Genomic DNA, 25,248 nt, shown 5'->3' on the forward strand with positions numbered 1-25,248 from the left:
GACCAACTGGAAAGATACATGTATAAAGATATTCATTGCAGCACTGTTTATAGTGATTACAAATCCAGAAATGGATGCAGTATCCATGAATAAAGAAATCACTGAATGAATTATGTTCAATGAAATATTAGGTAGCTTTCAAAGAGTAAGTTAGACTTCTATGTATTGGGAGACAGGTCCCTGATATGTTGTTACATGAAAACAAATTAAACAAGTTACAGATTTGTGCATGGCATTTTCTTACCATTTAAACAAAAATCCTGCAGAGTCTTGTGTCACTTAACAATGGGGATATGTACTGAGAAATGCATCTTAGGCGATTTTGTCCTTGTACAAACATCATAGATGGTATAGCCTACTAACAGCTAGGCTATAAACTGATACAGCATGTTACTGTACTGAGTACTGCAGGTAATTGTAACACAGTGGTAATTATTTGTGTATCTAAACATAGAAAAGGTACAATAAAAATATAATGATACATGGTATACCTATATAGGGTATTTACTATGAATGGCATTTGTAGGACAAGAAGTTGCTGAGTTACCAGTGAATGAATACGAAGGCCTAGGACATTACACCATCACACGCTTTATAAACACTACACTTAGGCTGCACTAAGTTTATTTTTATTTATTAATTTTTTTGAGACGGAGTCTCGCTCTGTTGCCCAGGCTGGAGTGCAGTGGTACGATCTTGGCTCACTGCAAGCTCTGCCCCCCAGGTTCACGCCATTCTCCTGTCTCAGCCTCCCGGGACTACCGGCACCCACCACCAAGCCTGGCTAATGTTTTTGTATTTTTAGTAGAGACGGGGTTTCACCGTGTTAGCCAGGATGGTCTTGATCTCCTGACCTCATGATCTGCCCGCCTCAGCCTCCCAAAGTGCTGGGATTACAGGTGTGAGCCACCACGCCTGGCCAGGCTACACTAAGTTTATTTAAAAAATTTCTTCAATAGTCTTAGCTTACTATAATTTTATAAACTTTTTAATGTTTTTAACTGTTTGACTCTTTTGTAATAACACTATGCTTAAAACGTATTGTACAACTGTACCAAAATATTTTCTTTATATCCTTATTCTGTAAGCTTTTTCTGTTTTTAAAATTATTTACTTATTTTTACTTTGAAACTTTTTTGTTAAAAGCTAAGACACAATCACACACATTAGCCTAGGCCTACACAGGGTCAAGATCATCAATTTCACTGTCTTTGACCTCCCCAGCTGTCATGTCCTCTGATAAAAATGCTGCCTTCTGGAATATCTCCTGAAGGACCCCCTGGAGGCTGTTTCACAGTTAAACTCTTTTTTTTTTTTTTTTTTTAATCAGAAGGAATACACTAACGATTAAAAGTATAGTAAATATATAAATCAGTTACATAGTCATTTGTTATCATTACCAAGTATCATGCACTGCACATAACTGTATGCACTATACTTTTATGACTGGCAGCACACTAGGTTTGTTTACACCAGCATCACCACAAACACATGAGTAATGCATTCCACTACAGCTACAACATCAACTGCCAATAGCAATTTTTCAGCTCCATTAAAATGTCATGAGACCACCGTGGTATAGACAGTCGGTCATTTACGAGGTCCTTCATTGACCAAAACGTCCTTATGTGGTACACAACTCTATGCATGTGTAAACATGTATTTGTGTCTTTTTGCAAGCTTAAAAAAAAATGAAAGGATTTCCACTGAAAAGCCCCCCCAGAAGTTCAGAAAGGGAAATTAACTTTTTATTTATACTTCTTTATATCATTTGACTGAATATGACCCTCCTACATTACTTATATAATATTAAAAATCTAAAAAAAAAATACACAAAAAGCTAGACTTTTTAATAATTCTTACCTTCTAGAGAAAGGTCAATATTTTTAGTAAAACTTGGGGCAGTGCGTTTGAAGATCTTGGTTCGTTCTCCTCCCACAACCACCTCTGGTCCAAGTAGGGAGACCAGCACTGCTAGGCTATGCAGAGTAATTGCCACAATGGAATCGCTAGTATCACGCAGGCCCAGCAAAACCTAGGAGTAAATGAAGTAATAAGGGTTGACAACCACAATACCTCTCTCTTTCTTCCCCTATAAATGAGCATTTGGGCTGCACAGATTGTGCTTATTCAGATAAACCACAGTTATCTTAGATATGTGTTCCAGGTCAGTGGCTCTCAAACTACCTGTGGTAAAAGACCAGTATCTTCCCCTCCCAATCCATCATAGACTTACCATTTTTAAAAAATACAATCAAAACAAAATTAAAAAGACATATGTTGGGGACATAAATACTGTCAAATGGTTACAAAAGGTTTTAAATGTTAAGTCTTCATATCTGTACTCACATCACAGAACTGTAATAAACAGTTCACATACTGGCAGTGTTTTGCAGAGCACACTCAGAACTCGTCTAGGGCACTAACAGTTATGTTCCTGTCCATGCTCCTCTTTTCAGCTCTTTTCAAGGGTAGGACCTTAAAACTTCCTTTGTAAATGATGCATGTAACACCTGTCCCAAACTGAGCCCATCACGATCTCTTGTCTAGAATTTATATTTTCAGTTTATATAGGTTTACTTAAAATGAGGACACTATGCCAGGCAGTGGCACGTGCCTGTAGCCCCAGCTACTGAGAAGGCTGAGGCAGGTGGATCACTTGAGCCCAGGAGTTCTGGGCGGTAGTGTGCTACGCCCCTTGGGTGTCCTGCACTAAATTCAGCATCAATATGGTGATCTCCCAGGAGCTGGGGACCACCAGGTTGCCTAAAGAGGGGTGAACCAGCCCAGGTTGGAAATGGAGCAGGTCAAAGCTCCTGGGCTGATCAGTAGTGGGATCATGCCTGTGAATAGCCACTACACTCTAGCTTGGGCAACACACACCCCATCTCTAGAATTTTTTTTTTTTTTTTTTTTTTAATGAGGACAGAAAACTTGGAAGTTATGGGACAACCGTGTTTGGCCATGTGCACACCAAAACAAGGAAAGCTGGTCTTCAGAGAGTCAAAAGTCAAATGCAGAGAGAAGAAAGGAATTAAAAACGTATGGCTGTAAGCCCCAGCTGCACTTGATTTCCATCTAAGGTAGTCTAACATTTATTAAATTTGTTTGTTTTGCTTTAGCTGGTTTAAAATGAGTTTCAGTTACTTGCAACCAAAAACACCTTAGAAGACAGTAACATACAGATACCAGGCAAGTACTGCTCTGCAGAGAAGGAAGGAAATGACCTTCAAAGCATCTGCACCAGCCAGACACAAGGCCAGGGTAACTGGCCTGCCTAGTGGAAGCAGCAGGGTGTGAAAGGTATCAGGAATCTTTGGTTTTGGTCTTAGCTCTGCTAGTAATTCTCGATGTGACATGACCAATTGGTCTTTTTATTTTTCTGGCCTAGTTTCCTCATTTATATAGTAAGATCAAAGGTTTCAAACAGGACTCAAAAGATAATTATTAGGACCAATGCCAACAGATCAGGCACTTTCTGTACATGTAAACTAAAGCTTGTTTCTTTTACATATTAGAGTTCTACCCACTGAATATGATAATCATAAAACAATCCCCCAAGCCAAAAATCGGTCATCCTCAACACCTTTTCCATCTAATGAGAAACTGCATACTACCCCTTCTGTGTCCCTCTCCTATATCCACTGTCACACTTTCCCTAGCCTTTGTCATCTCTTAGCTAAACTATTCTAACAGCTTATCTCCCTTTCTGTGTTCTCTCTTCCACACTGCTACCAAAGTGAACTTTCTAGCACACACAAATTGGCCCACTCTTCTTTAGGGGAAGCAGTTTCCTAAGTACTGAGAGCTTTCCTTGCCTTCCACATGCTCAACATTTACTCTCTGACCTCAGTCCAATTCTGAGACCTATGATGACACCTCCATGTCAGAGTTAAGACTGCTTCATTCCTCTTCTAAATTTCCAGACGCAACTACATACTGGGTAAGAATTACTGCTACAGATGTAAATACAAAGTGCTATGTTGTAGTTACTACAACATAGTAATTTAAAGTCAGCCCCCTGTGAATCACACCTCCAGTATTCATGCCCTTGAGTAAACCCATCCCACAATGAGCCTGGGCTGACTTTTGCAACTCTAACCGAGAGAATGAGGCAAAAAGACTGTCAGTTCACAACCTACACTTTTAAGAAGGCTTCTTTTGCCCCCTTTTTTTCTTGAGACTGGCCATCCATTTAAGAACTCTACCTACCTTGCTAGAGAAATCATGTGTGTGGGGAAAAGAAAGAAAGATCAGACTGTTACTGTGTCTATGTAGAAAGAAGCAGACATAAGAGACTCCATTTTGTTCTGTATTTGAGATGCTGTTAATCTGTGACCCTACCCCCAACCTTGTCCTTGCAAGAGACATGTGCTGTGGTGACTCAAGGTTTAAAGGATTTTGGGCTGTGCAGGGTGTGCTTTGTTAAACAAGTGCCTGAAGGCAGTATGCTTGTGAAAAGTCATCACCTTTCTCTTAATCTCAAGTACCCAGGGACACATACACTGCCAAAGGTCGCAGGGACCTCTGCCTAGGAAAGCTAGGTATTGTCCAAGGCTTCTCCCCATGTGATAGTCTGAAATATGGCCTCGTGGGAAGGGAAAGACCTGATCCCCCAGCCTGACACCCATGAAGGGTCTGTGCTGAGGAGGACTAGTGTAAGAGGGAAGAAGGCCTCTTGGCGGTTCAGATAGAGAACAGCATCTGTCTCCTGCTCGTCCCTGGGCAATGGAACATCTCGGTGTAAAACGGTGTAAAACCAATTGTATGTTCTGTTTACTGAGAAAGGAGAAAACCGCCTTAGGGCGAAAGGTGGGACATGCTAGCGCAAAGCTGCTGTTAATGCAATAAAAGGGTTTATGGAGATGTTTACATATGCCTATCAAGACACAGCACTTTTCCTTAAACTTATGTCACAGAGATCTTTATTCATATGTCTTACTGCTAAACTTCTCCCTACCATGATCCTATTATCCTGTCACTTCCCTTTTTCTAAGATGGTAAAGATAATTATCAATAAATACTAAGGGAACTCAGAGACCGGGAAGTGGATCCTCTGTATGCTGAGCGCGCCAGTCCCCTGGGCACACTTTTTCTTTCTCTCTGTCTCTGTGTCTCGTTTCTTTTCTCAAGTCTCTCATTCCACCTAATGAGAAATGCCCACAGGTGTGGAGGGGCAGGCCACCCCTTCACAAGTGAAAATGTCACTTTGGGGGACAGAAGCCCCCAGGCTCCCCGAAAATTCATGGAGAGAAAGGCCCAGCCTCACAGCCGCCCCTTCCAAGATACCAAGGAGCCATTTTGGATGTGTCAACCCTTGTCGGGCCCCAGATGACTGAAGCCTCAGCTGGTATGTGGAACAGAACCTTCAGCTGAGTCCAGTCAATCCAAAGAATCATGAGAATAAAATGACTGTTGTTTTAAGGCACTAAGTTTTGGGGTAGTTACACGGCAACAGATGACTGAAACATGTCCCACTTACGAGCTCCTTGAAAGCAGAAAGAATGTTAATCGATCTCACAGGAAAATTATTTGAAAGACACCGTGTGATTGTAGTCTTTTAAAACAATTTTTTTAAAACCTCATAGGAGGTTGAATAGTGTCCCTCCAAAATTCATGTCCATGCAGAATGTGACCTTTATACTGGGTTAGGGTAGGCCATAAATTCGATGACTGATGTCTTTCTAAGGCCATGTAAAGACAGACAAGGAGGTAAGAAGGCCACGTGACAACAGAGGCAGAGGTTGGAATGATACAGACAGAAGCCAAGAAATATCAAGGATTGCTGGGAGCTACGAGAAGCTTGTAAGGAGGAGTCCCTTTCACATCCTACAGCCTTCAGAGGAAGCAGGACTTCTGGCCTCCAGAACTAAGAATAAATTTCTATTACTTTAAGCCATGCAGTTTGTGATAATTTGTTATGGCAGCCTAAGAAACTAATACAAACCTTTCATTAGTTTCACTAACGAAACACTTCAGTGGGCAAATCATAATAAAGTTCCCTAGTGGCTGGTAACAGGCTAAAAGCCACTAATACAAATCATCTCATGTTCCTCTCTGTTCTAATTTAATTACTTTATAATAATTATGGATAATTATATTTTATGTTCACAAAGCACTCCATATATTATTGTTATTCATTTATCCTCCTGAAATTAGCAAACAATTATAGTTTTTCCCAGGTTAAGACCAAATATGTCGGTTTAATCGATTTGCCTGTGTGAATGGAAATGCAATTTTAATTTCAGCACTTTGTATTCCACAGACTGCTGCCTCAAGGCTTTGTAAGCTATTATCTGAATACTTCCAAACCTCCTCCTTTCTTTGAGCACTCTTTCCTCAGGTTCTGTGACTACCCCACTGCAAACTTGGCCTCTGACCTGTGGCAAGATGACTTTCTTCAGCTGCTCCTGAGTGAAGTGCTCCACGTAGGCCTCGATGTGAGAGAGCAGCACCATCCGTACATGCTCTTCGTGAACTTCGAACAACTGGAGAAGCACGGGGATCACCCGTGACTGGAAGAGGGCTGGTGAGAGCAAGCAAGGAGTTTCTCCCTGCGCATGATCTACCCGAAAAATCAAAGGTTACAGATGAAAAAGCAAATTTTCATTTCAGTGAAGAGTATTAAGCATAATTCATGCACTGAGCCCAAAAGTACACATATTCTAAGTACTCTTCTAAATTTATTTTATGTTATTTTTTTTTGAGATGGAGTCTCACTCTGTCACCCAGGCTGGAGTGCATGGGCGCAATCTCGGCTCTCTGCAAACTCCCGCTCCCAGGTTCAAGCAATTCTCCTGCCTCAGCCTCCTGAGTAGCTGGAATTACAGGCACCCGCCACCACAGGCTAATTTTTGTATTTTTAGTAGAGACGGGGTTTCACCATATTGGCCAGGCTGGTCTCAAACTGCTGACCTAGTGATTAACCTGCCTTGGTGTCCCAAAGTGCTGGGATTACAGGCATGAGCCACCATGCCTGGTCAGCCAGTACTCTTCTAAATTCTAATGCTCTAAACCAAAGGAAAGTTCTTTTCTTGACCCAAAATTACTTAACGCTTAATTATGTTAAGTACACTTATCTGTAGAGTTTTTGAAATACTAGAGATCATACTCAGTATAAAACAAAGCTGGTACTTTAATAGAATTCTGAGTAACTTTTTATAAATTTATGTTTAATCAGTGAGGAATTTCATACACTAGATTTGTGACATACTGATATTGTTGTAGTTGTATTTGCAAAACCAGGTGTTAAATGCTACAGTGGGACTTTGATGCTGGATAGTCCTCTTTTTCCAATATTTATGGTAGTGGTTATCAGGCAGGTATGCATTGAGAATTATTTGGGAACTTTTAAAAATATGTATACCTATGTCCTGGCTCTGTTCTAGAACCAATGGATCAAGCAAAGAGGCAAATTTTTACAAAGCAACATAGGTGAATCAGAGGCACACCCCTATGTAAGACCTACTGAGGAATAGGATGTAAGAGCTATAAAGAAAAATTTGTGGCTAAAGAGAATGATATCAAAGTAGAGATATAAGGAAATCTAAACTGTAACAAAGCTTTGTTGGACTGAGATCCCTTTAAGAAAATAAATTCTGAAAGCAGGATTCTACGTAACTTAAAATTCTAGTGTTATATTAATACTATATTCTCTAATCTGTTGTGTTATCATCTATAGTGCTATAAAATTGTAAAATTCCAAAGCAATAACCTCATTTCACATTCGGAAAAAAAACCCCTGAAGTCCCAAGAAGTAAAATGATCTCAGTGCTTTTCACTGAAAATAGAAAATAAATGGGTTGGTCTTGGTAAGGTAGGAGGTACAGGCCTAAATGATTCATGATAAATGTAAAACTTCTTTGAAGATGCATGCCTTACCTTAAAACTTCAGATGTATATTTCAGATTCTAGTCAGATGTAACACTTATTATAGTAAACTGGACTCTCTAGGAAGATGCTTCATTTATCCTGTGGACTGTGGTACCCAGCTTTGAAAATTAAAGTTATCACATCAGGGGCCAACAACTGTTCTCTGTTTTTAGAACCAAACATTAACTACACCACACACAGTAATCTCATCCTGCTCAAATATGGACTAATAATTACCAAACTCCTTAACTAGCAACAACACTTTGAAAAAGCATTCACCTTTTTTGGGGCCAAGCAGATGAGGAAGAAAACTCTTAACAGCCACTGGCTCCGCAAACACCAACTGATTAAGCAGAAGAGGCACCAACCTGGAAGCTATCAATTCCTCTGACAAGCAGCTGACTCTGTCCAGCAGAAATCTGAGGACAAAAAGGGAAAGCCCAGGAAACTGGTCATGACACTGTATCAGCTTACTTATACAGTTTAGCCTACACACAGCTTCTCTCTCACTTCTATCAAAGTGATGCATTTTGAAATGGAGATAGAGAAGGTGAACAGATTGGTCCCCAAGTACTTAAGAGAAGGTGAACAGATTGGTCCCCAAGTACTTAAGAAAAATGCATGGCTGGGTGCAGCGGCTCACACCTGTAATCCCAGAACCTTAGGCGGCCAAGGCGGGCAGATCACTTGAGGTCAGGAGTTTGAGACCAGCTTGGCCAACATGGTGAAACCCCATCTCTACTAATAAAGTACAAAAATTAGCCAGGCATGGTGGCAGATGCCTGTAATCCCAACTACTCGGGGCTTACGCATGGGAGGCTGAGGTTCAATCACCTGAAGCTGGGAGGCAGAGGTTGCAGTGAGCTGAGATCACACCACTGCACTCCAGCCTGGGTGACAGTGAGATTCTGTCTCAAAAAAACAAACAAACAAACAAACAAACAAACAAAAACAGGAAGTGTGAGGCAAAGCCAGCTAGTCAGCATACCTCCAATTCACACCAGGAAATGTTTCCACCAAATTATCCCCTCCAAAGTGCCCTCCTTTTTACCCTAATAAGACAGGCTTTCTAGATAATAAAAGACACTTTCTCAAATTTAAACAATGTAGAAAGTTTCCATAACTAACAAATTATAGGCTTTTGTCACTATCCCCATAAATTAAAACAACATATATAAAAGCACTTTGTTAAAAAATACAGATATTAGGTATTAATGGTAATATTACTCCATTATACAATCACCCTTAGCAGATATCCTTGCCTCCTACTTTATTAGGAAACAGGTCACATGCATTATCACATTCAAACCCCTACACCACTATCAGCAAACAGGTTTACATTGATACTCATTCCCACCTCCCTTCCAGTTATCAAGGTTCCGAGGGCCTCCTCTTAAGGCCAACCCCATCCAGTCACTGCCCCAGCATTCCCCTCTCTTCCAGGGGAAGACACTAACAGTCTTCCTCAACTTGACTGCAGCTTCAACTACTCCCTCCATTCTTCTGCTAGCCCCTTTCCCTCGTCTATTAATATGCTCAGGTCTCTTATACCCTTACAAAATGCTTCCTTGACTCCATTTGCTTCTTCAGTGATAATATTTTCTCTCCAAGTTTTTCTCCAGTGTCTTTCTCACCTTCTGTTCACTTATCAGCCCAATGCATTCTCACTGCTGGAACAGCTCTTGCTAAGATAACGTTACCAGTGTCTTCCTAACTGCTAAATGAACAGGTCCTGTTGATTCCTCCTACCTTTGTGAAATTCCCTACTCCTTTGGGAATATCATAGCCTTCCTGGCTCTCTGAGTCTCCTCTAACCATTCATCAGCCACCCCTTCCCACCAGCCACCACTTCCCACCAGCCCCTTATAAGGTTGGGTGCCCTAGGATTACAATTTGGGTCCCCTGTCCTTCATGCTACCCACTTTCTCTGTGAAAATATCACCAACTACAGGCTAACACCCTAATATTTCCCTCTAGCTCATCAGCTTAAGACTTCTCTCAAGCTTCAGACCTGTCTGGTCAACTGTCCATGTACATCTCTATCTAAAGTCCAACAGATACTTCAAACCAACATATCCAACACTGAAGTCATAATTTTCCCTGCATATTAGGTCCTCTTCTCCAATATTCTCTATTTCATTTGGTGATAATCACTAAGGCTTCTCAGCTTTATCTTTTTAAACCTTTATTTTAGTGTCTTCTTCATTGTAGACATTAATGCCCTTATGTGTGGCTTCATATTTACTGCCTGGACTACCACAGTCTACTAACCAATCAAAATCTTAAATGAGTTAAGCCTTCCCACAATAGAGAACAAAGTGATCCACCTAAAGGGACATTAATCTGTTTCGCAGCCTGCTTCCACCTCTTTGATGGCTTCAATGCCTGAAGTGCCCTATTTACAAATAATGTCAGCACTCCTCACTGCCACATGGGAGGGGTACCTCCTACCTGTCCTTGTCTTGGAATTTCTCCCTCAGCAGGACTCACCTGCTTGCAGTTCCTGCACAAGTCACACTAGGTCTTGTCTTTGTGCATTTGTTTATGTTGCCCCTCTGCCTAGAATACCTTTTCTCTAACGACCTCCTCCTGCCCTGTGTGTTCTCAGGACTCCTTCCAAAAGCTCTACTGTACTCACCTCTCTGTTTAAGGATTATCAGTCTGGGTACCTGTTTCCTTCACCAGAAATATCTATCCCAGGGCCTAGCAGAAAGCCTGACACATAGGAAATGTTCAATAAACGTGAAATAAACCAAATATCTGAGTCATCTTCTCTAGAATACCTCAAGTGATTACATGGAGTGAATCCAAGTTATTCAATTTAAATTCTTAATTTTCTGAACTTACTTAAAGAATTCCGTCTTTTCCTCTTCACTCTTCAATGTTAAACTTTTCAAGAAATTCACAACTTCCAGAAAATCATTTCTAAATGCCAAAAAGAGAAGGAATTCAGCAGAACAGATTAGAGAAGGCATGTTAAATATTGAGGCCATAACCACAGACTACATCAACATAATTTTAAACAAAGAAACATTCTCCTTTCCCATTGAAAGATTCTACTACAACTAAGTAGCTTATGAGACAAATACTACCGAACAAGCCTCTATGAAATCTAACATTTTAATATCAAAGAGATCTGTGAAGAGGATACAAGTTTAAACACACATATGCTAACATGCTTTATGGTTTCGTCAGAAAAATCCTCTAAATTGTTGGTTGTAATAGAATGTTAAATGAAATATCCTGGGAGAAATGACATTACCATAACAAAATATTGCTGACTCTCCAGTCTCCTTTGATGAAATCAAAACTATTAAAGAGGCTGTGAAAAGTGGAATTTCCATACAGCAATCTTCTCATTTCTCCTGCTGTAATTTGCTTGGTCATTCTTTCAGCCAAGCAGGGATTAGTGCGAGAGGAGCGGTCAGTTTCCTATAGGGCTGCCAGAGAATTCCAAAGGCTGTGCACTGCTCAGCTCACATCCTACTGTATATGAGACTGTTGACCCCAGATGCTACGGCATACAAGCTGGACATTCTATTCAGAGGCCCAGTAAGCAGAGCTACCACCTGGGTCTCCACATCTTATGTTTATACCTATCTTAGGCTTCCCCTGGTTCAGCAGCAAAGATGTTGTAACTTAAATCTAATCAGTCAAATTGGTTCAGCTGCCTCTGTAAGGGATGCTGACCCTGGCTCCTACTGTTGTCTCTTGACTGGGGTTTCTCTCCACATTAACAGTGGGATTTTGGCAGGTGGGGTTTGTGTGTTTTCAGCTTTCTTCTCCCCTCTCAATTTACAACTCTTAATAACTCATTTTACACATAGTGATGAGAGAATCTATTTACTTTAAGGGATTGTTCTTTGTAGAGACTTTCTATCAAGGGAAATAAAATATTTCTAAGAATCATCCAAAAGGGCATAGAAATACCTTGGAAAGATTCTCATAGTGATAAGTATACAAAATTTTTGTCAATTAAAAATACAAATGTTTAAAAACATCCTCAAAATGATGATCATAACGGGAAAAGTTCTGAATAGTTTCTTTGAAATATAAATGACAATAGAAGCCCAGTAACCACAAATGCTACTTATTTAATAAGATTACCCTCCCCACCTGCCCCAAGTTCTATCCTAGAGGTAATTTTCCCCACTTGGGAATAATATTAGCCTTCCCTTTGCTCTGGTTTTTCCCAAGCTCTAAATGCAAACACATAGGGTTTTTAGTTTTAAAACTGACATAAGGTTGGCTTTGCTAATAAAAGTCATGAATATGGAACTAACCTGTGCAGAAGTTCTGCAGTCATGGAAATAAAAAAATGAAGGACACATAATTAAAACTAACCTTGAAGAGGGGGTCAAAAACATCTCTGAATCTAATAAAGTATTAAATTATATTGTGCCCTTCCCTCTAAACCAACTTCTTTGCTCTTCCATCACATACTACTAGACAAAGAAAATGAACTCATTCACCATCCCCATGAGAAAAAAAAATAATAAACTCATAATATAATGGCAGCAGAAAAGAAAGGCTAGGTTTAATAACTTTTTCAATTAACTCACAACTGTAAACCAGTGGATATACCTAGCTTCTTCACTATTAGAAGCCCTAATAAAGCTGGCTACAATTTCTAAATCCAAGTCTTCAAGACAATAAAGGATTTCTAAAACTTCCTATCTATAATAGGAAACTGACAGACAACCCAATTTCTTCCCTATTTTCTCCTGTGGACATGATTCCTCTCCTAATAATTAACAACAACAGAAACTGCACCATTTAGTCCTCCAAAATCCCCCCACTGGCACTTATCCAAGGTATGAGAGCAGGCAGCAGTGTTCCGGAAGCAGCCAGCGTCACCACACCAGATGCCCTCACCTGAAGAACTCATGAGATAGTAAGGTGCAGAGCGCTGGCCGACAGTTTGGAATGGGATTCAGCAAAGTTGAGTGCAAGGTCTGTTGAAAGCTGGAGAGAACATCCGCTGAAACTGAAATCCAGAGCTACAATTAGTTTCCAATGCCTTCTCCCTCTTTTCAGGACCTCTATAGCTGGAGACTGCCGAAAGCAAAAACCAACCTGTAAAAGCCCAAACAAACAAAGCCCTGGCTGTTGCTAAACAGCTTCCTGCTTGCCTTAGGCATAACTCCTTGGCAGGTGTAGAAAGTTGTCCTGCCACCACCATCAAACCCCACCCCAGGTGCCATTCCCTTCTATACCCTCTCATTTCCTGATAATCCATTTAACCCAGCTCAGGCCCAAAGAAAAGGGCTAACAGTGTGATAGGTTTCAGGGCCTTTCTCAACAAGGGTTCCTCATCCATAGAACAGTTATATGAACAATTCTTCCAAGGATAGTAAATAATTGCTACCATTCTAAATACACAGAATAGTTAGTTCATTATACACAATGGATGCCTTTGGGCCTTAGGGTTTAATTCTCAAGTATTTGGGATGGGACAATTTAGAGCTGACAGCTGAATCAGAACATTGCATAAGCCTGGCAGAACAAACTGCATTAGAACTGGCACAAAGCTTGAGGTATGTGAGATGTAGGCCAGTAAGGGGCCTACTGTGACACATGCCTCAGTAAACTCAATGAGTGGAAAATTAAAGTCCTAAAGTGGGCACAGGAGAGTGAAGCAGGCTGCCAAGCATGCAATTAGAGAACACAGAAGAGAGGAGAAAACGATGTCCTTAGTAGTCTGAGCTTTAAGAGACAATGAAAGAAAAAAGTGAAGAGTAAATTAAAGTAATAGGAAAATAAATCAAATGAGCTTTGAAAGAAGAGAGAAATGTTAAGCCCAATTTAACAAAAAATTATGAATTTTACCCTATTATTCAGATTATTACATATAAATCATTCATGATAGTTATGTACTTATTGGCTGGTTCAATAAGGAATACAGTCTACATTTAGACCGCTTAAGTACTATTACCAATTAATAAGATAATCACACATGATACTGACAGCCATAGTTCAAAGTGCTTCTTACTTAAAATTCTTTTCACACGAATGCAAACAAATGAAACCCAAAGCTTCTTTCCCTGCTGTTCTTAATATCTGCCCTCAAAAAGTTACCTGGTAAGCAAAAGATTCCTTACTATGCTCAAAGACTATAGTCCTTTGAATTCCACAGAGAACAGACCATGGATGATTTTCCTACTTATTCTACAGATGCAGTAGTATAACTCTAACTCACCCTGTTCATTTAAGATTGTGAGCAAACTTCCCACCAATGTTCCAAATGAAAAGGCATCCCGGGCATGTCCATGACACTCTGGGAGAGTTGCGAATTCTGGAGACTAAAAGCAGTAAAGACAATTAAAACTACAGGATCTGCCTTATAAGCAATTTCTAATTTTCTCTGAAGCACTTTCTCCCATGTTTGTATTTATTATACTCAAATCTGTCTTCAGAATACCACACATAAATGAATGTATAGGTCCTTAACACTATTAGTGAATAGAATTTGTGGAAGATTTTAAAACATTAAAATAGGCAAAAATTTTTAAAAAGGTCAGAGCATGGCACACGTCGGTGGCTTTTAAAAATATTTTCACTGCAACCCATGGTAAAGAATATGTCATATCATGACCTACTATACATACACGTGCATAAATACACATATAATGGAAACAAAAAGTTTCATAAAACAATGCTCAGCCTTACTATCTAAGATGCCCAAAGACATCTTCTTTTATTCTATTTTTTTTGTAAAATGCTAGTCAGGACCCCCTAAATTGACTTAAAATCCACAAATCACCAATTTTAAAAACACTAGTGTATATGTGTGTGTGTGTGTATATATATATAAAATGCTGATTTGGATAAATCTGATTTATTTCAAGTCTTAGGTCTACACTTAAGTTATATTATAGTTGAGTTCATATTTCCTGTAAAGCACACTAAATGTATCTTTGGGAATTGTTTATTTACAGTGGCTATAAGAACAAATTTATAGAGGGAGCATCTGCTTTTGAATTTATTGGTAAACAGAATATCTCTTTGCCAGCACCCTAATGTTAATAATCATTCTTCTGTGCATCTTGAAATCCTAAGTAATGGGCAGCTAGAGATAGATGAATGGTTTGGGTGACATACAAGAAAGGACCTAGGGCTTTTGCTTCCACAATTATTATGGATTCCAGGAAAGTACAACTACTGATAATGGTTTCACTGTTTCCCCACCCAAATCTCATCTTGAATTGTAACTCCCACAATTCCCACGTGTCCTGGGAAGAACCAGTGGGAGGTGACTGAATTATAGGGGCAGGTCTTTCCTGCCCTGTTCTCATGATAGTGAATGAGCCTCACAAGATCTAATGGTTTTAAAAAGGGGAGTTTCCCTGCACAAGCTCTCTTGTCTGCCACCGGGTGAGACGTGCCTTTCACCTTCTGCCATGATTGTGAGGCCTCCCCAGCCACGTGGAAGTGTAAGTCCAATGAACCTCTTTCTTTTGTAAATTACCCAGTCTTGGGTATGTCTTCATCAGCAGCATGAAAATGGACTAATATAGTAAACTGTTACCAGTAGAGTGGGGTGTTGCTGAAAAGATACCCGAAGATGTGGAAGAGACTTTGGAACTGGGTAACTGGCAGAGGCTGGAACAGTTTGGAGGGTTCAGAAGAAGACAGGAAAATATGGAAAAGTTTGGAACTTCCTAGAGACTTATTCAATGGCTTTGACAAAAATGCTGCTAGTGATATGAACAATAAGGTTCGGGCTGAGGTGGTCTCAGATGGAGATGAGGAACTTATTGGGAACTGGAGCAAACGTGACCTTTGTTATGTTTTAGCAGAGACTGGTGGCACTTTGCCCCTGCCCTAAAGAACTGTGGAACTTTGAACTTAAAAGGGATGATTTAGGGTATCAGGTGGAAGAAATTTCTAAGCAGCAAAGCATTCAAGAGGTGACTTGGCTGCTGTTAAAGGCATTCAGTTTTAAAAGGAAAACACAGCATAAAAGTTTGGGAAGTTTGCAGCCTGACAATGCAATAGAAAAGAAGATCTCAGGTGAAATTCAAGCTGGCTGCAGAAGTTTGCATAAGTAATGAGGGGCCAAATGTTAATCCCCAAGACAATGGGGAAAATGTCTCCAGGGCATGTCAGAGATCTTCACGGCAGCCCCTCCCATCACAGGCCTGCAGGCCTAGGAGGAAAAAGTGGTTTCACGGGCCAGGCCCAGGGTGCCCATGCTGTGTGAAGCCTAGGGACTTGGTGCCCTGCATCTCAGCCACTCTAGCCGTGCAGAAAGGGGCCAACGTAGAGCTCAGGATGTGGCTTCAGAGGGTGCAAGCTCCAAGCCTTGGCAGCTTCCACGTGGTGTTGAGCCTACAAGTGCATACAAGTCAAGAATTGGGGTTTGGGAACCTCCACCTAGATTTCAGAAGATGTATGGAAATGCCCGGATGCCCAGGCAGAAGTTTGCTGCAGGGACAGGGCCCTTATGGAGAAACTCTACTAGGGCAGTGTGAAAAGGAAATGTGGGGATGGAGCCCCCACACAGAGTTCCTACTGGGGTACCACCTAATGGAGCTGTGAGAAGGGGGCCAGCATCCTCCAGATCCCAGAATGGTAGATCCACTGACAGCTTGCACCGTGTGCCTGCAAAAGCTGCAGACATTCAAGACCAGCCTGTGAAAGCAGCCAGGAGGGAAACTGTACCCTGCAGAGCCACAGGGGTAGAAGCTGCCCAAGACCATGGGAACCCACCTCTTGCATCAGCATGACCCGGATGCGAGACATAGAGTCAAAGGAGATCATTTTGGAGCTTTAAGATTTGACTGCCCCATTGGATTTCAGACTTGCATGGGGCCTGTAGCCCCTTTGGCCAATTTCTCCCATTAGGAATGGCTGTATTTACCCAATGCCTGTACCCCCACTGTATCTAGGAAGTAACTAACTTGCTTGTGATTTTACAGGCTCATATGTGGAAGGGACTTGCCTTGTCTCAGATGAGATGTTGGACTACTGACTTTTGAGTTAATGCTAAAATGACTGAAGACTTTCGAGACTGTTGGGAAGACATGATTGGTTTTGAAATGTGAGGACATGAGATTGGGGAGGGGCCAGGGGAGGAATGATGTGGTTTGCCTGTGACTCTTATCTTGGATTGTAACTCCCACAATTCCCATGTGTTGTGGGGAGGAACCCAGTGGAAGGTGATTGAATTATGGAGGTAGATCTTCCCTGCATTCTTCTGGTAATAGTCAGTAAGTCTCATAAGACCTGATGGTTTTAAAAAAGGGAATTTCCCTGCACAAGCTCTCTTCTCTTGTCTGCTGCCATGTGAGAAGTGCCTTTCACCTTCTGCCATGATTGTGAGGCCTCCCCAGCCACATGGAACTGTAAGTCCAATAAACCTCTTTCTTTTATAAATTGCCCAGTCTCAGGTATGTCTTTATCAGCAGCATGAAAACAGACTAATACAACTACTTATCGTGAAATAGGTATAATAGTCTGTTCACACTGAGGTATCTCTACCTCATATCATAGGTGTTTACATGACAAAAAAATTTAAGCTGGTTCCCTGGCTGTGGTGGTAAGATTAATCTTAGAAAGCTTTAAGGCCAGAGGAATTATGAGGCATCTGTAACTCAGTAAAGAAAGGAATAAGCAGAGGAAAGTTTTTAAAATTTCATACTCAGTTACACAAAGGTGCCTTCATTACATGTGAAGTACATCATCTTACCATCTCTTCAGGAGGGATAGATGCTGGGTCTCTTATTGACTGAATGCTCTTCAGAAACTAGACAGAGAAATAAATTAAAGAAAATGATTCATACATATGTTTGGTGAACTAATCTCTTACATCAGGTAACATAAGCAATGAGCAATGCAAACAGCAGCAATTAAACCTTCAAATCAATGCCACACATTAGATGCACAAATTTAAAATGCTAATTTAAAAAATGCAAATGAAGTACCTGGCACAGCACAAGGCATAGTAATAAATGGTAGTTCCTTTTCCTCTCCCCTTCATCTGGTTTAACAGACACGCTCTGCTGTTCAGAGGCATCTGTGCATCTGATTTCCTTATATGGAAATTAGAACACTTCTTTCTCTTCCTGCTTAGATATTAACCATAAGAAGCCTTTTCTAGCACAGAACAAATCTGTCATTAATCTCACTAAATCAAATGAATCTTAAGTCTTGCTACCACACGAGATTAGAAAGTTGAGAACCTTAGCTATGGAGACAAAACCAACATCCACAGAATAAGTATGTTAATTTGCTAGTTTCGAAGATTATTTTTGAAGAGCTTATATGTCCCGAACATCATTGAGAATACAAGAATATATGTCCCGAGCATCACCAAGAATACAAGATGAATGCAATAAAGTTTCTGCCCCCAACCAGGTGCTCACAACCTAGAATGTAAACTAAGAATCTCCATAAACGTGCTGAGTGCCCTGGAAGCACCAGGGTGACTAATTTTGTTGGGTAGGGGAGTGCCTAGGGGAAGGAGTCACAGAAAGGAGATTGAAGCCAGATCTTAGATGAGTTTACATTTTCCAGAAGCCAAGGAGAAGAAATGCATTCCAGCAACAGAATGGCCTACAAAGAAGAAGAGTGTGAAGGAAGAAGGCATATGTGGGGACACAGCTGAACTACATGGAACAAGATGTAACCAGACTACAGCTCAAGAACTCTTGAGTGAGGCCAGGCTCCGTGGCTCACATCTGTAATCCCAGCACTTTGGGAAGCTAAGGTGGGCAGATAACCTGAGGTCAGGAATTTGAGACCAGCCTTGGCAACATGGCAAAACCTCATCTCTATCAAAAATATAAAAAATTAACCAGGTGTGGTGGTGTGCACCTGTGGTCCCAGCTACTTAGGAGGCTGAGGTGGGAGGATCACTTGAGCCAGGGAGACAGAGGTTGTAGTGAGCCGAGATCACACCACTGCACTGCAGCCTGGGTGACAGAGGGAAATTCCGTTCCCCAGCACTCCCCTAAAAAACCTAAATGGTAAATGAGGCTGAAGGTAGGCTGGAGAAAGACTGTGAAGGGCCTTACATCCCATGGCAAAGAATTTGGAATAAATAGCACAGAAAGGATTACATGCTATTATATGAAGTACACAAAAGGTAAATTCAGGGAAAAAAGAGATCAGTATGGGCAGAATAACCAGAGAGATGTCTTTGTGGTAGAGCATTTAAACTGAGCAAGAACCCATGAAGGTGCACGTTAGACATGGCCCCAAGTTAAGTGTGGAAGCAGCACAAAAGAGAACAGGGGAAATTAGACTGAAACAGTAAGTCAACAGTGAGTCACCATTTCCATAGGGATATTAAGAGGGAAATGATTTTTATTTTTTCTGTAAGAAAGAGTGAATGCAATGGCAACATGTGAAATGTGAAGAGAACACACAAAACAGAAAACAGAAAGGTTCATCAACCTGGGAGGGAAACATGCAGACAAAAGTATAACGAATACTACGTCAGCAACAACACAGTCCACTAGGAGTTAAGATGCACAGGTCCTAAGTCCAGCTACTAAGATACCATGTATGAATTTGGGCAACTCGGACAATTGTTCAAAGAACATTTTCTGAGTAACTATTATGTGCCAGGCACTATTCTAGGTAGAGGTATAATGATAAGAGACTCACACCCTTAAGAGCCCAACCACTGGAATACAAGCCAGATACATAAAGGTGATTTCACTATCAAGTGGTATGATCAAAGTAAGTACAAGGTACTATGGGGCAGAGGGAGGGGCATTTAACTAAAATATCTGAACAAAACATTTTACCTCTCTCAGTCTCAGGTTCCCCATTTATAAAATAAGGAGAAAGGATACATGACCCCTACTGCCTCTGAGGAACAAAATGCTACAATTCTATAAATGAGGGCACTGAGAAAAATTCAGGTCTCTTAAGACCAAGCTAACACTGAAGGAAAGTGCCTAGGCAAGAACCACATACTAAGACGCTATTAAAAACCAAGTAAGGAAGGGGGGGCTGTCCCCGGCTTACCTCTGGTGTGGCCTGAGAAATTTTGCAAACAGTTTCCATTGCTCCTAGTTTCCAGTGCCCATCTTCACTCACAAACACAGATGATAAACAGACATTATTGTGTGTTAATTGTCCCTGGAAAAAAAAAAAGAACAGAAGGAAGAGTGCCACTCCAGGATCTGAAATAGAAATTTATTTAAAAAAAAGTTTTTCTCCATCTCTCACAATCTTTATTTTAAAAAACCAAATACTAACCACCAAAAACATTATGACAAGCCTTCCCACTTGTGGCATGATAAATGGAACTATGACTTCAAGAAACAACAAACTGAATGAAGTTAGATAAAAGGAAAAATGGAATGGAAGGGCTTTTGTTATCTCCCCCTGCCTCATGTGGCAGGTTAATAAACACATTAAAGCCAGTGCACACAGTCATCTCCCCATTTCTATGGGAGTCAGGAGACACACATGTTCTTAAACATAAATTTACAAGTCTGTATAGCCTATATTATTTACTTCCAATGCCTTTAAAGATAAAATATATCTTTGCTCACATAAGTTATTTTATTAATTTTCTTCTCTAGATTCTTTCTCACCTACATTCTATCACGAACCCAGATCCACTTCACCTGAAATCTTGTCAGTAGGCATTAAAAAAATTCTGCCTGAAGAAGAGGAAAATGGAATGATAAGGACCACCAGAAATATCCCACAGACCACAAAAGAGCCCATTTTAAAACTGTAAAAACAGTACAGTCAAATAAGAGAAAGGGAGAAAATAAGAACAGGATCCAGGTATTATTTTTCCCCAAACCAAAAATCATTTCAGTAGACAAAAAAGTATGTTTAAAGTTATTATGTATGTATGTAATGTATGTATGTATTTATTACAGGTTCTCTGTTGCTCAGGTTGGAGTGTAGTGGCGTGATCACAGCTCACTGCAGCCTTGACCTCCTGGGCTCAAGCAATCCTCCCACCTCAGCCTCCTGAGTAGGGGGGACTACAGGCATGTGCCACCATGCCTGGCTCATTTTTTAAAATGTTTTTGTAGAGATAGGGTCTTGCCATGTTGCCCAGGCTGGTCTCAAACTCCTGGGCTCAAGCAATCTGCCTACCTCAGCCTCCCAAAGTGCTGGGATTACAGGTGTGAGCCATTGCACCCGGCCAAAAAAGCACTTTAAATAATTCTACCCAATACATCAAATATGTAAATATTTTTATAGAGAATACTCCAAAGGATAAATATTTTTTAAAGGAAGGTTTAGAATAGTGTGTAGAGTATATTTCCATTTGAGAAAAAAATGAAAGTGAAGAAGTTTACACACTAGATATTTGTTTCATATGCACAAAGAACATCTCTGGAATAATACACGAGTCACCATCATTGCCTCTGAAGAGAACAATTAGGGCACTGGATTCAAGGATGGGAGAGGGACACCTCACCCACAGAGTGTACAAACTTTTTAACCATGTGTATGCACTTCTGTCAACAAAGAAGATATTTCTCCCCGTTGAACCATTAATAATTCTCATTATCATGTGATCTTGTAAACAAACTTTTAAGAGACTATAAATCCAATATGATATTTGGAGAATCTATCTCAAATTAATAGAAAAAATTTAAAAACATACATAAAGATGAGTCAAGTCCAAGTGTTTCTAACCTGTGATTGGTATTTTTTAATCTTGGTGGACTGCCAAAGACCTTAATGCTTCAGAATGCAAATACCATTAAGAAAACAGTAATACTGTCAAGAAACAGACCAGAAGTAAACCTAGGAACCACCATCTTCTAGTAATAGCAAACATCGTCAGAGAGTCAAGCACACTGGTTACACCACAGAATGTTAAGAGGCTGTCTCTCAATTGGCCCCAGCTACTCAAATGGGAAAGGATATGTATATATTCTGCCTTTTCCTAAGAAATGGTCATTTCTTTCTTCAAAATCTAAAATGGGACACAACTCCTGAAAACAAATGGGAACTTTAGTCTAAGGCAACACTGATATTACACCTTTTCTTTGTTTTAATAACTCATGCCAGCTGTAGCTATTTTTAGGCAAAGAATTATCCAAAACTAGAGGTAGACTATAGTAAACTAAAATAAAATTCTAAAAATAACTGTCCAGGGACACAGAACTAGTTGTGCATTCAATAAAACCTCTATCTATTGCACCTCTTGTGCCTTCCAACGTGCTATTTTTTCTCAGGAAGTTTTCTAACAATAACACTAACTTACAATTTCTATACACACCATAATTTATAAGTATTACCACACACATCATCCCCCTACCCCCATCTACATCAAAGTCTGTGAGGCAGACTATACAGGTTACTTACTCTGTCATGAAGAAAGATAAGAGCCAGCAATATGTCATAGATCCCAGCACAGACCTCTGCAGAAGACAATGTTTCCAAAGCCACTTCCAGGGGCTGTACTCGCTCAGTGACAAGATGAATGCCATCCGCTTCCACAGTACAAGATAAAAATCTTAGCAAGCAAGGGTGACGAAGTGTCTTCAAATGCTTTAAAAATACAAACAGAAGAGCTGAAGTTAATGACCCCAAACCAGATTATAGTTTCATATACATTATGGGAGAAACCAGAAAATGTATACTTGCAGTTAAGGCTCTTTTGAGTGCCCTACCTTCCTCCCTAACCGCTAAATTTCACATAAGGCAAAGATCTATGACTTGTTCTGACATCATTCAATTTACTAACATTTAAATGACTCTACAGAAATTTACAGTTCCATTATGGTAGTGTAAGCCTCATAAGAGCCCAGATCTCTCAACGATTACTGCTATCAACTAAACAAAGTGCCAGAAATAACTGAAATCCCGAAAAGTAAGCAAATGCAAGCAGATTATGGAGGGGAGTCAAACCTGAAGAAGCGACACCAATGGGGTAAGATTCTTGGTTTGGGGAAATTTTCCCCATCTCACAGCTATGCATGGAGACAGGCCCCAGTTGCAAAGCAGTGTAACAAAGGTGCTAAAAGTCCAATAAAAACTTTACCATCTTTCTGGCTGAAAGAATGATAGAAAAGAACAGGAAGGTGAGTATGAGGAGGATATCCCAGAGAGGAGACAGCTGGAGAGATGCCCTGATTTTTCACATACCCACAAATTCTCAGAAGCAAGCATCCACAGGATAGACCCAAACCAGCAAACTTTTGAGAAAGACAGATTGCAAATACTATTCACAGGAAGAGTAAGAGGAAGTAGTTCAAAAACTTGAGGCCTGAACCTAAATTAGCTGCCTGCTAAATAAAAAAGATCAATATTTTCCAAAGGATTATAACAGAACAAAGAGTTATGTGACATCACATTCAAAATGTCCAGGATGCACCCCCAAACTACTCAACATACAAAGAACCATAAAAATGTAACACATTGTCAATGGAAAAGACAACCAATAAACACCACCTCAAGGGGCCTCAGATATTAGAATGACCAGAAATAATTTAAAGCAGCTATTATAATCATCCTCCTAGAGATAAAGGAAAAGTTATAAAATAAATAGAAAGATACAAATTTCCAAAAGAAAAAAAGATTGAAAATAAAAAATTAATGTATAGACTCATTAACAGAATGGATAGGACAGAATAAAGAATCAGTAAACTTGAAAATAGTAACCAATCTGAAGAATAAAAAATATTTTTAATAAATGATCAGAGGGGCCAGGTGTGGTGGCTCAAACCTGTAATCCCAGCACTTTGGGAGGCCAGTGCAGGAGGATTACTTCAGCCCAGGAGTTTGAGACCAGCCTGGGCAACACAGTGAAACCCCCGTCTCATAAAGAAAAATTAAGAAAGAAAAAAAAAAGAGACCAGAGCCTCAGAAACCTCTGACAATAACAAAAGGTCAAATAAATATAACTGAAGTCCCAAAAAAGAGAAAAGAAAAAAATTGGGGCATAAAAAATACAATGGATGAAAATTTAAATTTGGCTAAATACTTAGGTTTACAGACTTAAGAATTTCAGCAAATATAAAACAAGATAAAATTTTTTAAAAGCACACTTAAACATATTACCATCAAACTGCTAAATATCAAAGATAAAAAAAATCTTGGAAGCAGCTAAAGGAAACACATTACATGGAGGAGAATGATGATTTAAACAACTGCAGATTTCTCATCAGGAAACATGGAGGGCAAGAAACAATGAAACGTTTAAAATGCTGAAAGAAAAAACTATCAGCTTGGAATACTGTATCTAAGCAAAAGTAACCTTCAGAGATAAAGGCAAAATAAAAGCACTTTTGGTGACAAAAAGAAAATTTCTTGCCAGAAGACCTGCTATTTAAAAAATGCTCATGGAAGTTCTACAAATGGAAGAAAAAATGATACCAAAGGGAAACCTGAATTTTCAGAAATGAAGGAACAGCACGAGAAATGGTAAATATTACAATAAATATGAAGGCTTTTTTTTTTCCTTTTTCTTTTTTGAGACAGGGTCTCACTCTGTCGCCTAGGTTGGAGTGCAGTGGCGCAATCTCAGCTCACTGCAACCTCCGCCTCCCGATTCAAGTGATTCTCCTGCCTCAGCCTCCCAAGTAGCTGGTACTATAGGCTTGCACCACTATGCCCAGGTAATTTTTGTATTTTTAGTAGAGACAGGGTTTCACCATGTTGGCCAGGCTGGTCTTGAACTCCTGACCTCGGGCAATCTGCCTGCCTCAGCCTCCCAAAGTGTTGGGATTACAGGCGTAAGCCATCGTGCCCAGGTGAAGGCCACATTTTTACCTCTTCAATTATTTAATCACTACTTAAAGCAGATATTTTAATAATTCCTGGTGAGGTTTTCAATGTGTGTGAATGAATGTACAGTTAATATGTGTGTAACAAAGAACAGTAGGGATGGGAGGCTGAAGATACCTACACTACAAGGCTTCTATATTTTATGTGACATGTGGACATGGTACAATATTAACCACAGTAGACTATTTGCCCTATTTATTTTTAATTTTCTTAAATTAAAAAATTGATAATAGATATGCATATTTAGGGGGAGTACCTGTGATTTTAGTACCTTCATAATATTTGTAAAGATCAATATAATTGGGATATCCATCACCTTAAACATTCGTCTTTTCTTTATGCTAGAAACATGAGAATTATTCTCTTCTAGTTATGTAAAAATATACAATTGATTATTGTAAACTAGTCATTCTACTTACCTACCAAACACTAGATCTGACATCTTCTATCTTGTATCTTCTAACTGTGTATTTGTACCCATTAATCAACCTCTCTTCATCCCCTACAATCCCCTTCCTGGCCTCTGGTAACCACCAATCTACTCTCAACTCATATGAGATCAACTGTTTTAGATTCCACATGAGTGACATCTTTCAGTGTGTGTCTTTCTGTGCCTGATTTACATCACTTAACACAGCAGTCCCCAACCTTTCT

General features: G+C 40.0%; 1 protein-coding gene across 7 annotated transcripts in view; it reads right to left on the reverse strand.

Annotated features, from left to right (window-relative positions):
• Nucleotides 1–25,248, reverse strand: part of SCYL3 (SCY1 like pseudokinase 3) — a 43,364-nt gene that overhangs the window by 4,742 nt on the left and 13,374 nt on the right. For all 7 annotated transcript variants that reach the window (XM_023207133.2, XM_023207137.2, XM_023207136.2 and 4 more), the window contains exons 3-11: nucleotides 22,171–22,356; nucleotides 19,852–19,965; nucleotides 17,564–17,620; nucleotides 14,072–14,174; nucleotides 12,748–12,859; nucleotides 10,720–10,797; nucleotides 8,152–8,291; nucleotides 6,381–6,565; nucleotides 1,864–2,035 (exon numbers count right to left, since the gene is read on the reverse strand). In XM_023207133.2, the coding sequence (XP_023062901.1) occupies nucleotides 1,864–2,035; nucleotides 6,381–6,565; nucleotides 8,152–8,291; nucleotides 10,720–10,797; nucleotides 12,748–12,859; nucleotides 14,072–14,174; nucleotides 17,564–17,620; nucleotides 19,852–19,965; nucleotides 22,171–22,356 (1,147 nt within the window). The remainder of the gene's footprint in view (nucleotides 1–1,863; nucleotides 2,036–6,380; nucleotides 6,566–8,151; nucleotides 8,292–10,719; nucleotides 10,798–12,747; nucleotides 12,860–14,071; nucleotides 14,175–17,563; nucleotides 17,621–19,851; nucleotides 19,966–22,170; nucleotides 22,357–25,248) is intronic.

The sequence above is a fragment of the Piliocolobus tephrosceles genome, chromosome 1, assembly GCF_002776525.5.
Source record: "Piliocolobus tephrosceles isolate RC106 chromosome 1, ASM277652v3, whole genome shotgun sequence".
Lineage (NCBI taxonomy): Eukaryota > Metazoa > Chordata > Mammalia > Primates > Cercopithecidae > Piliocolobus > Piliocolobus tephrosceles.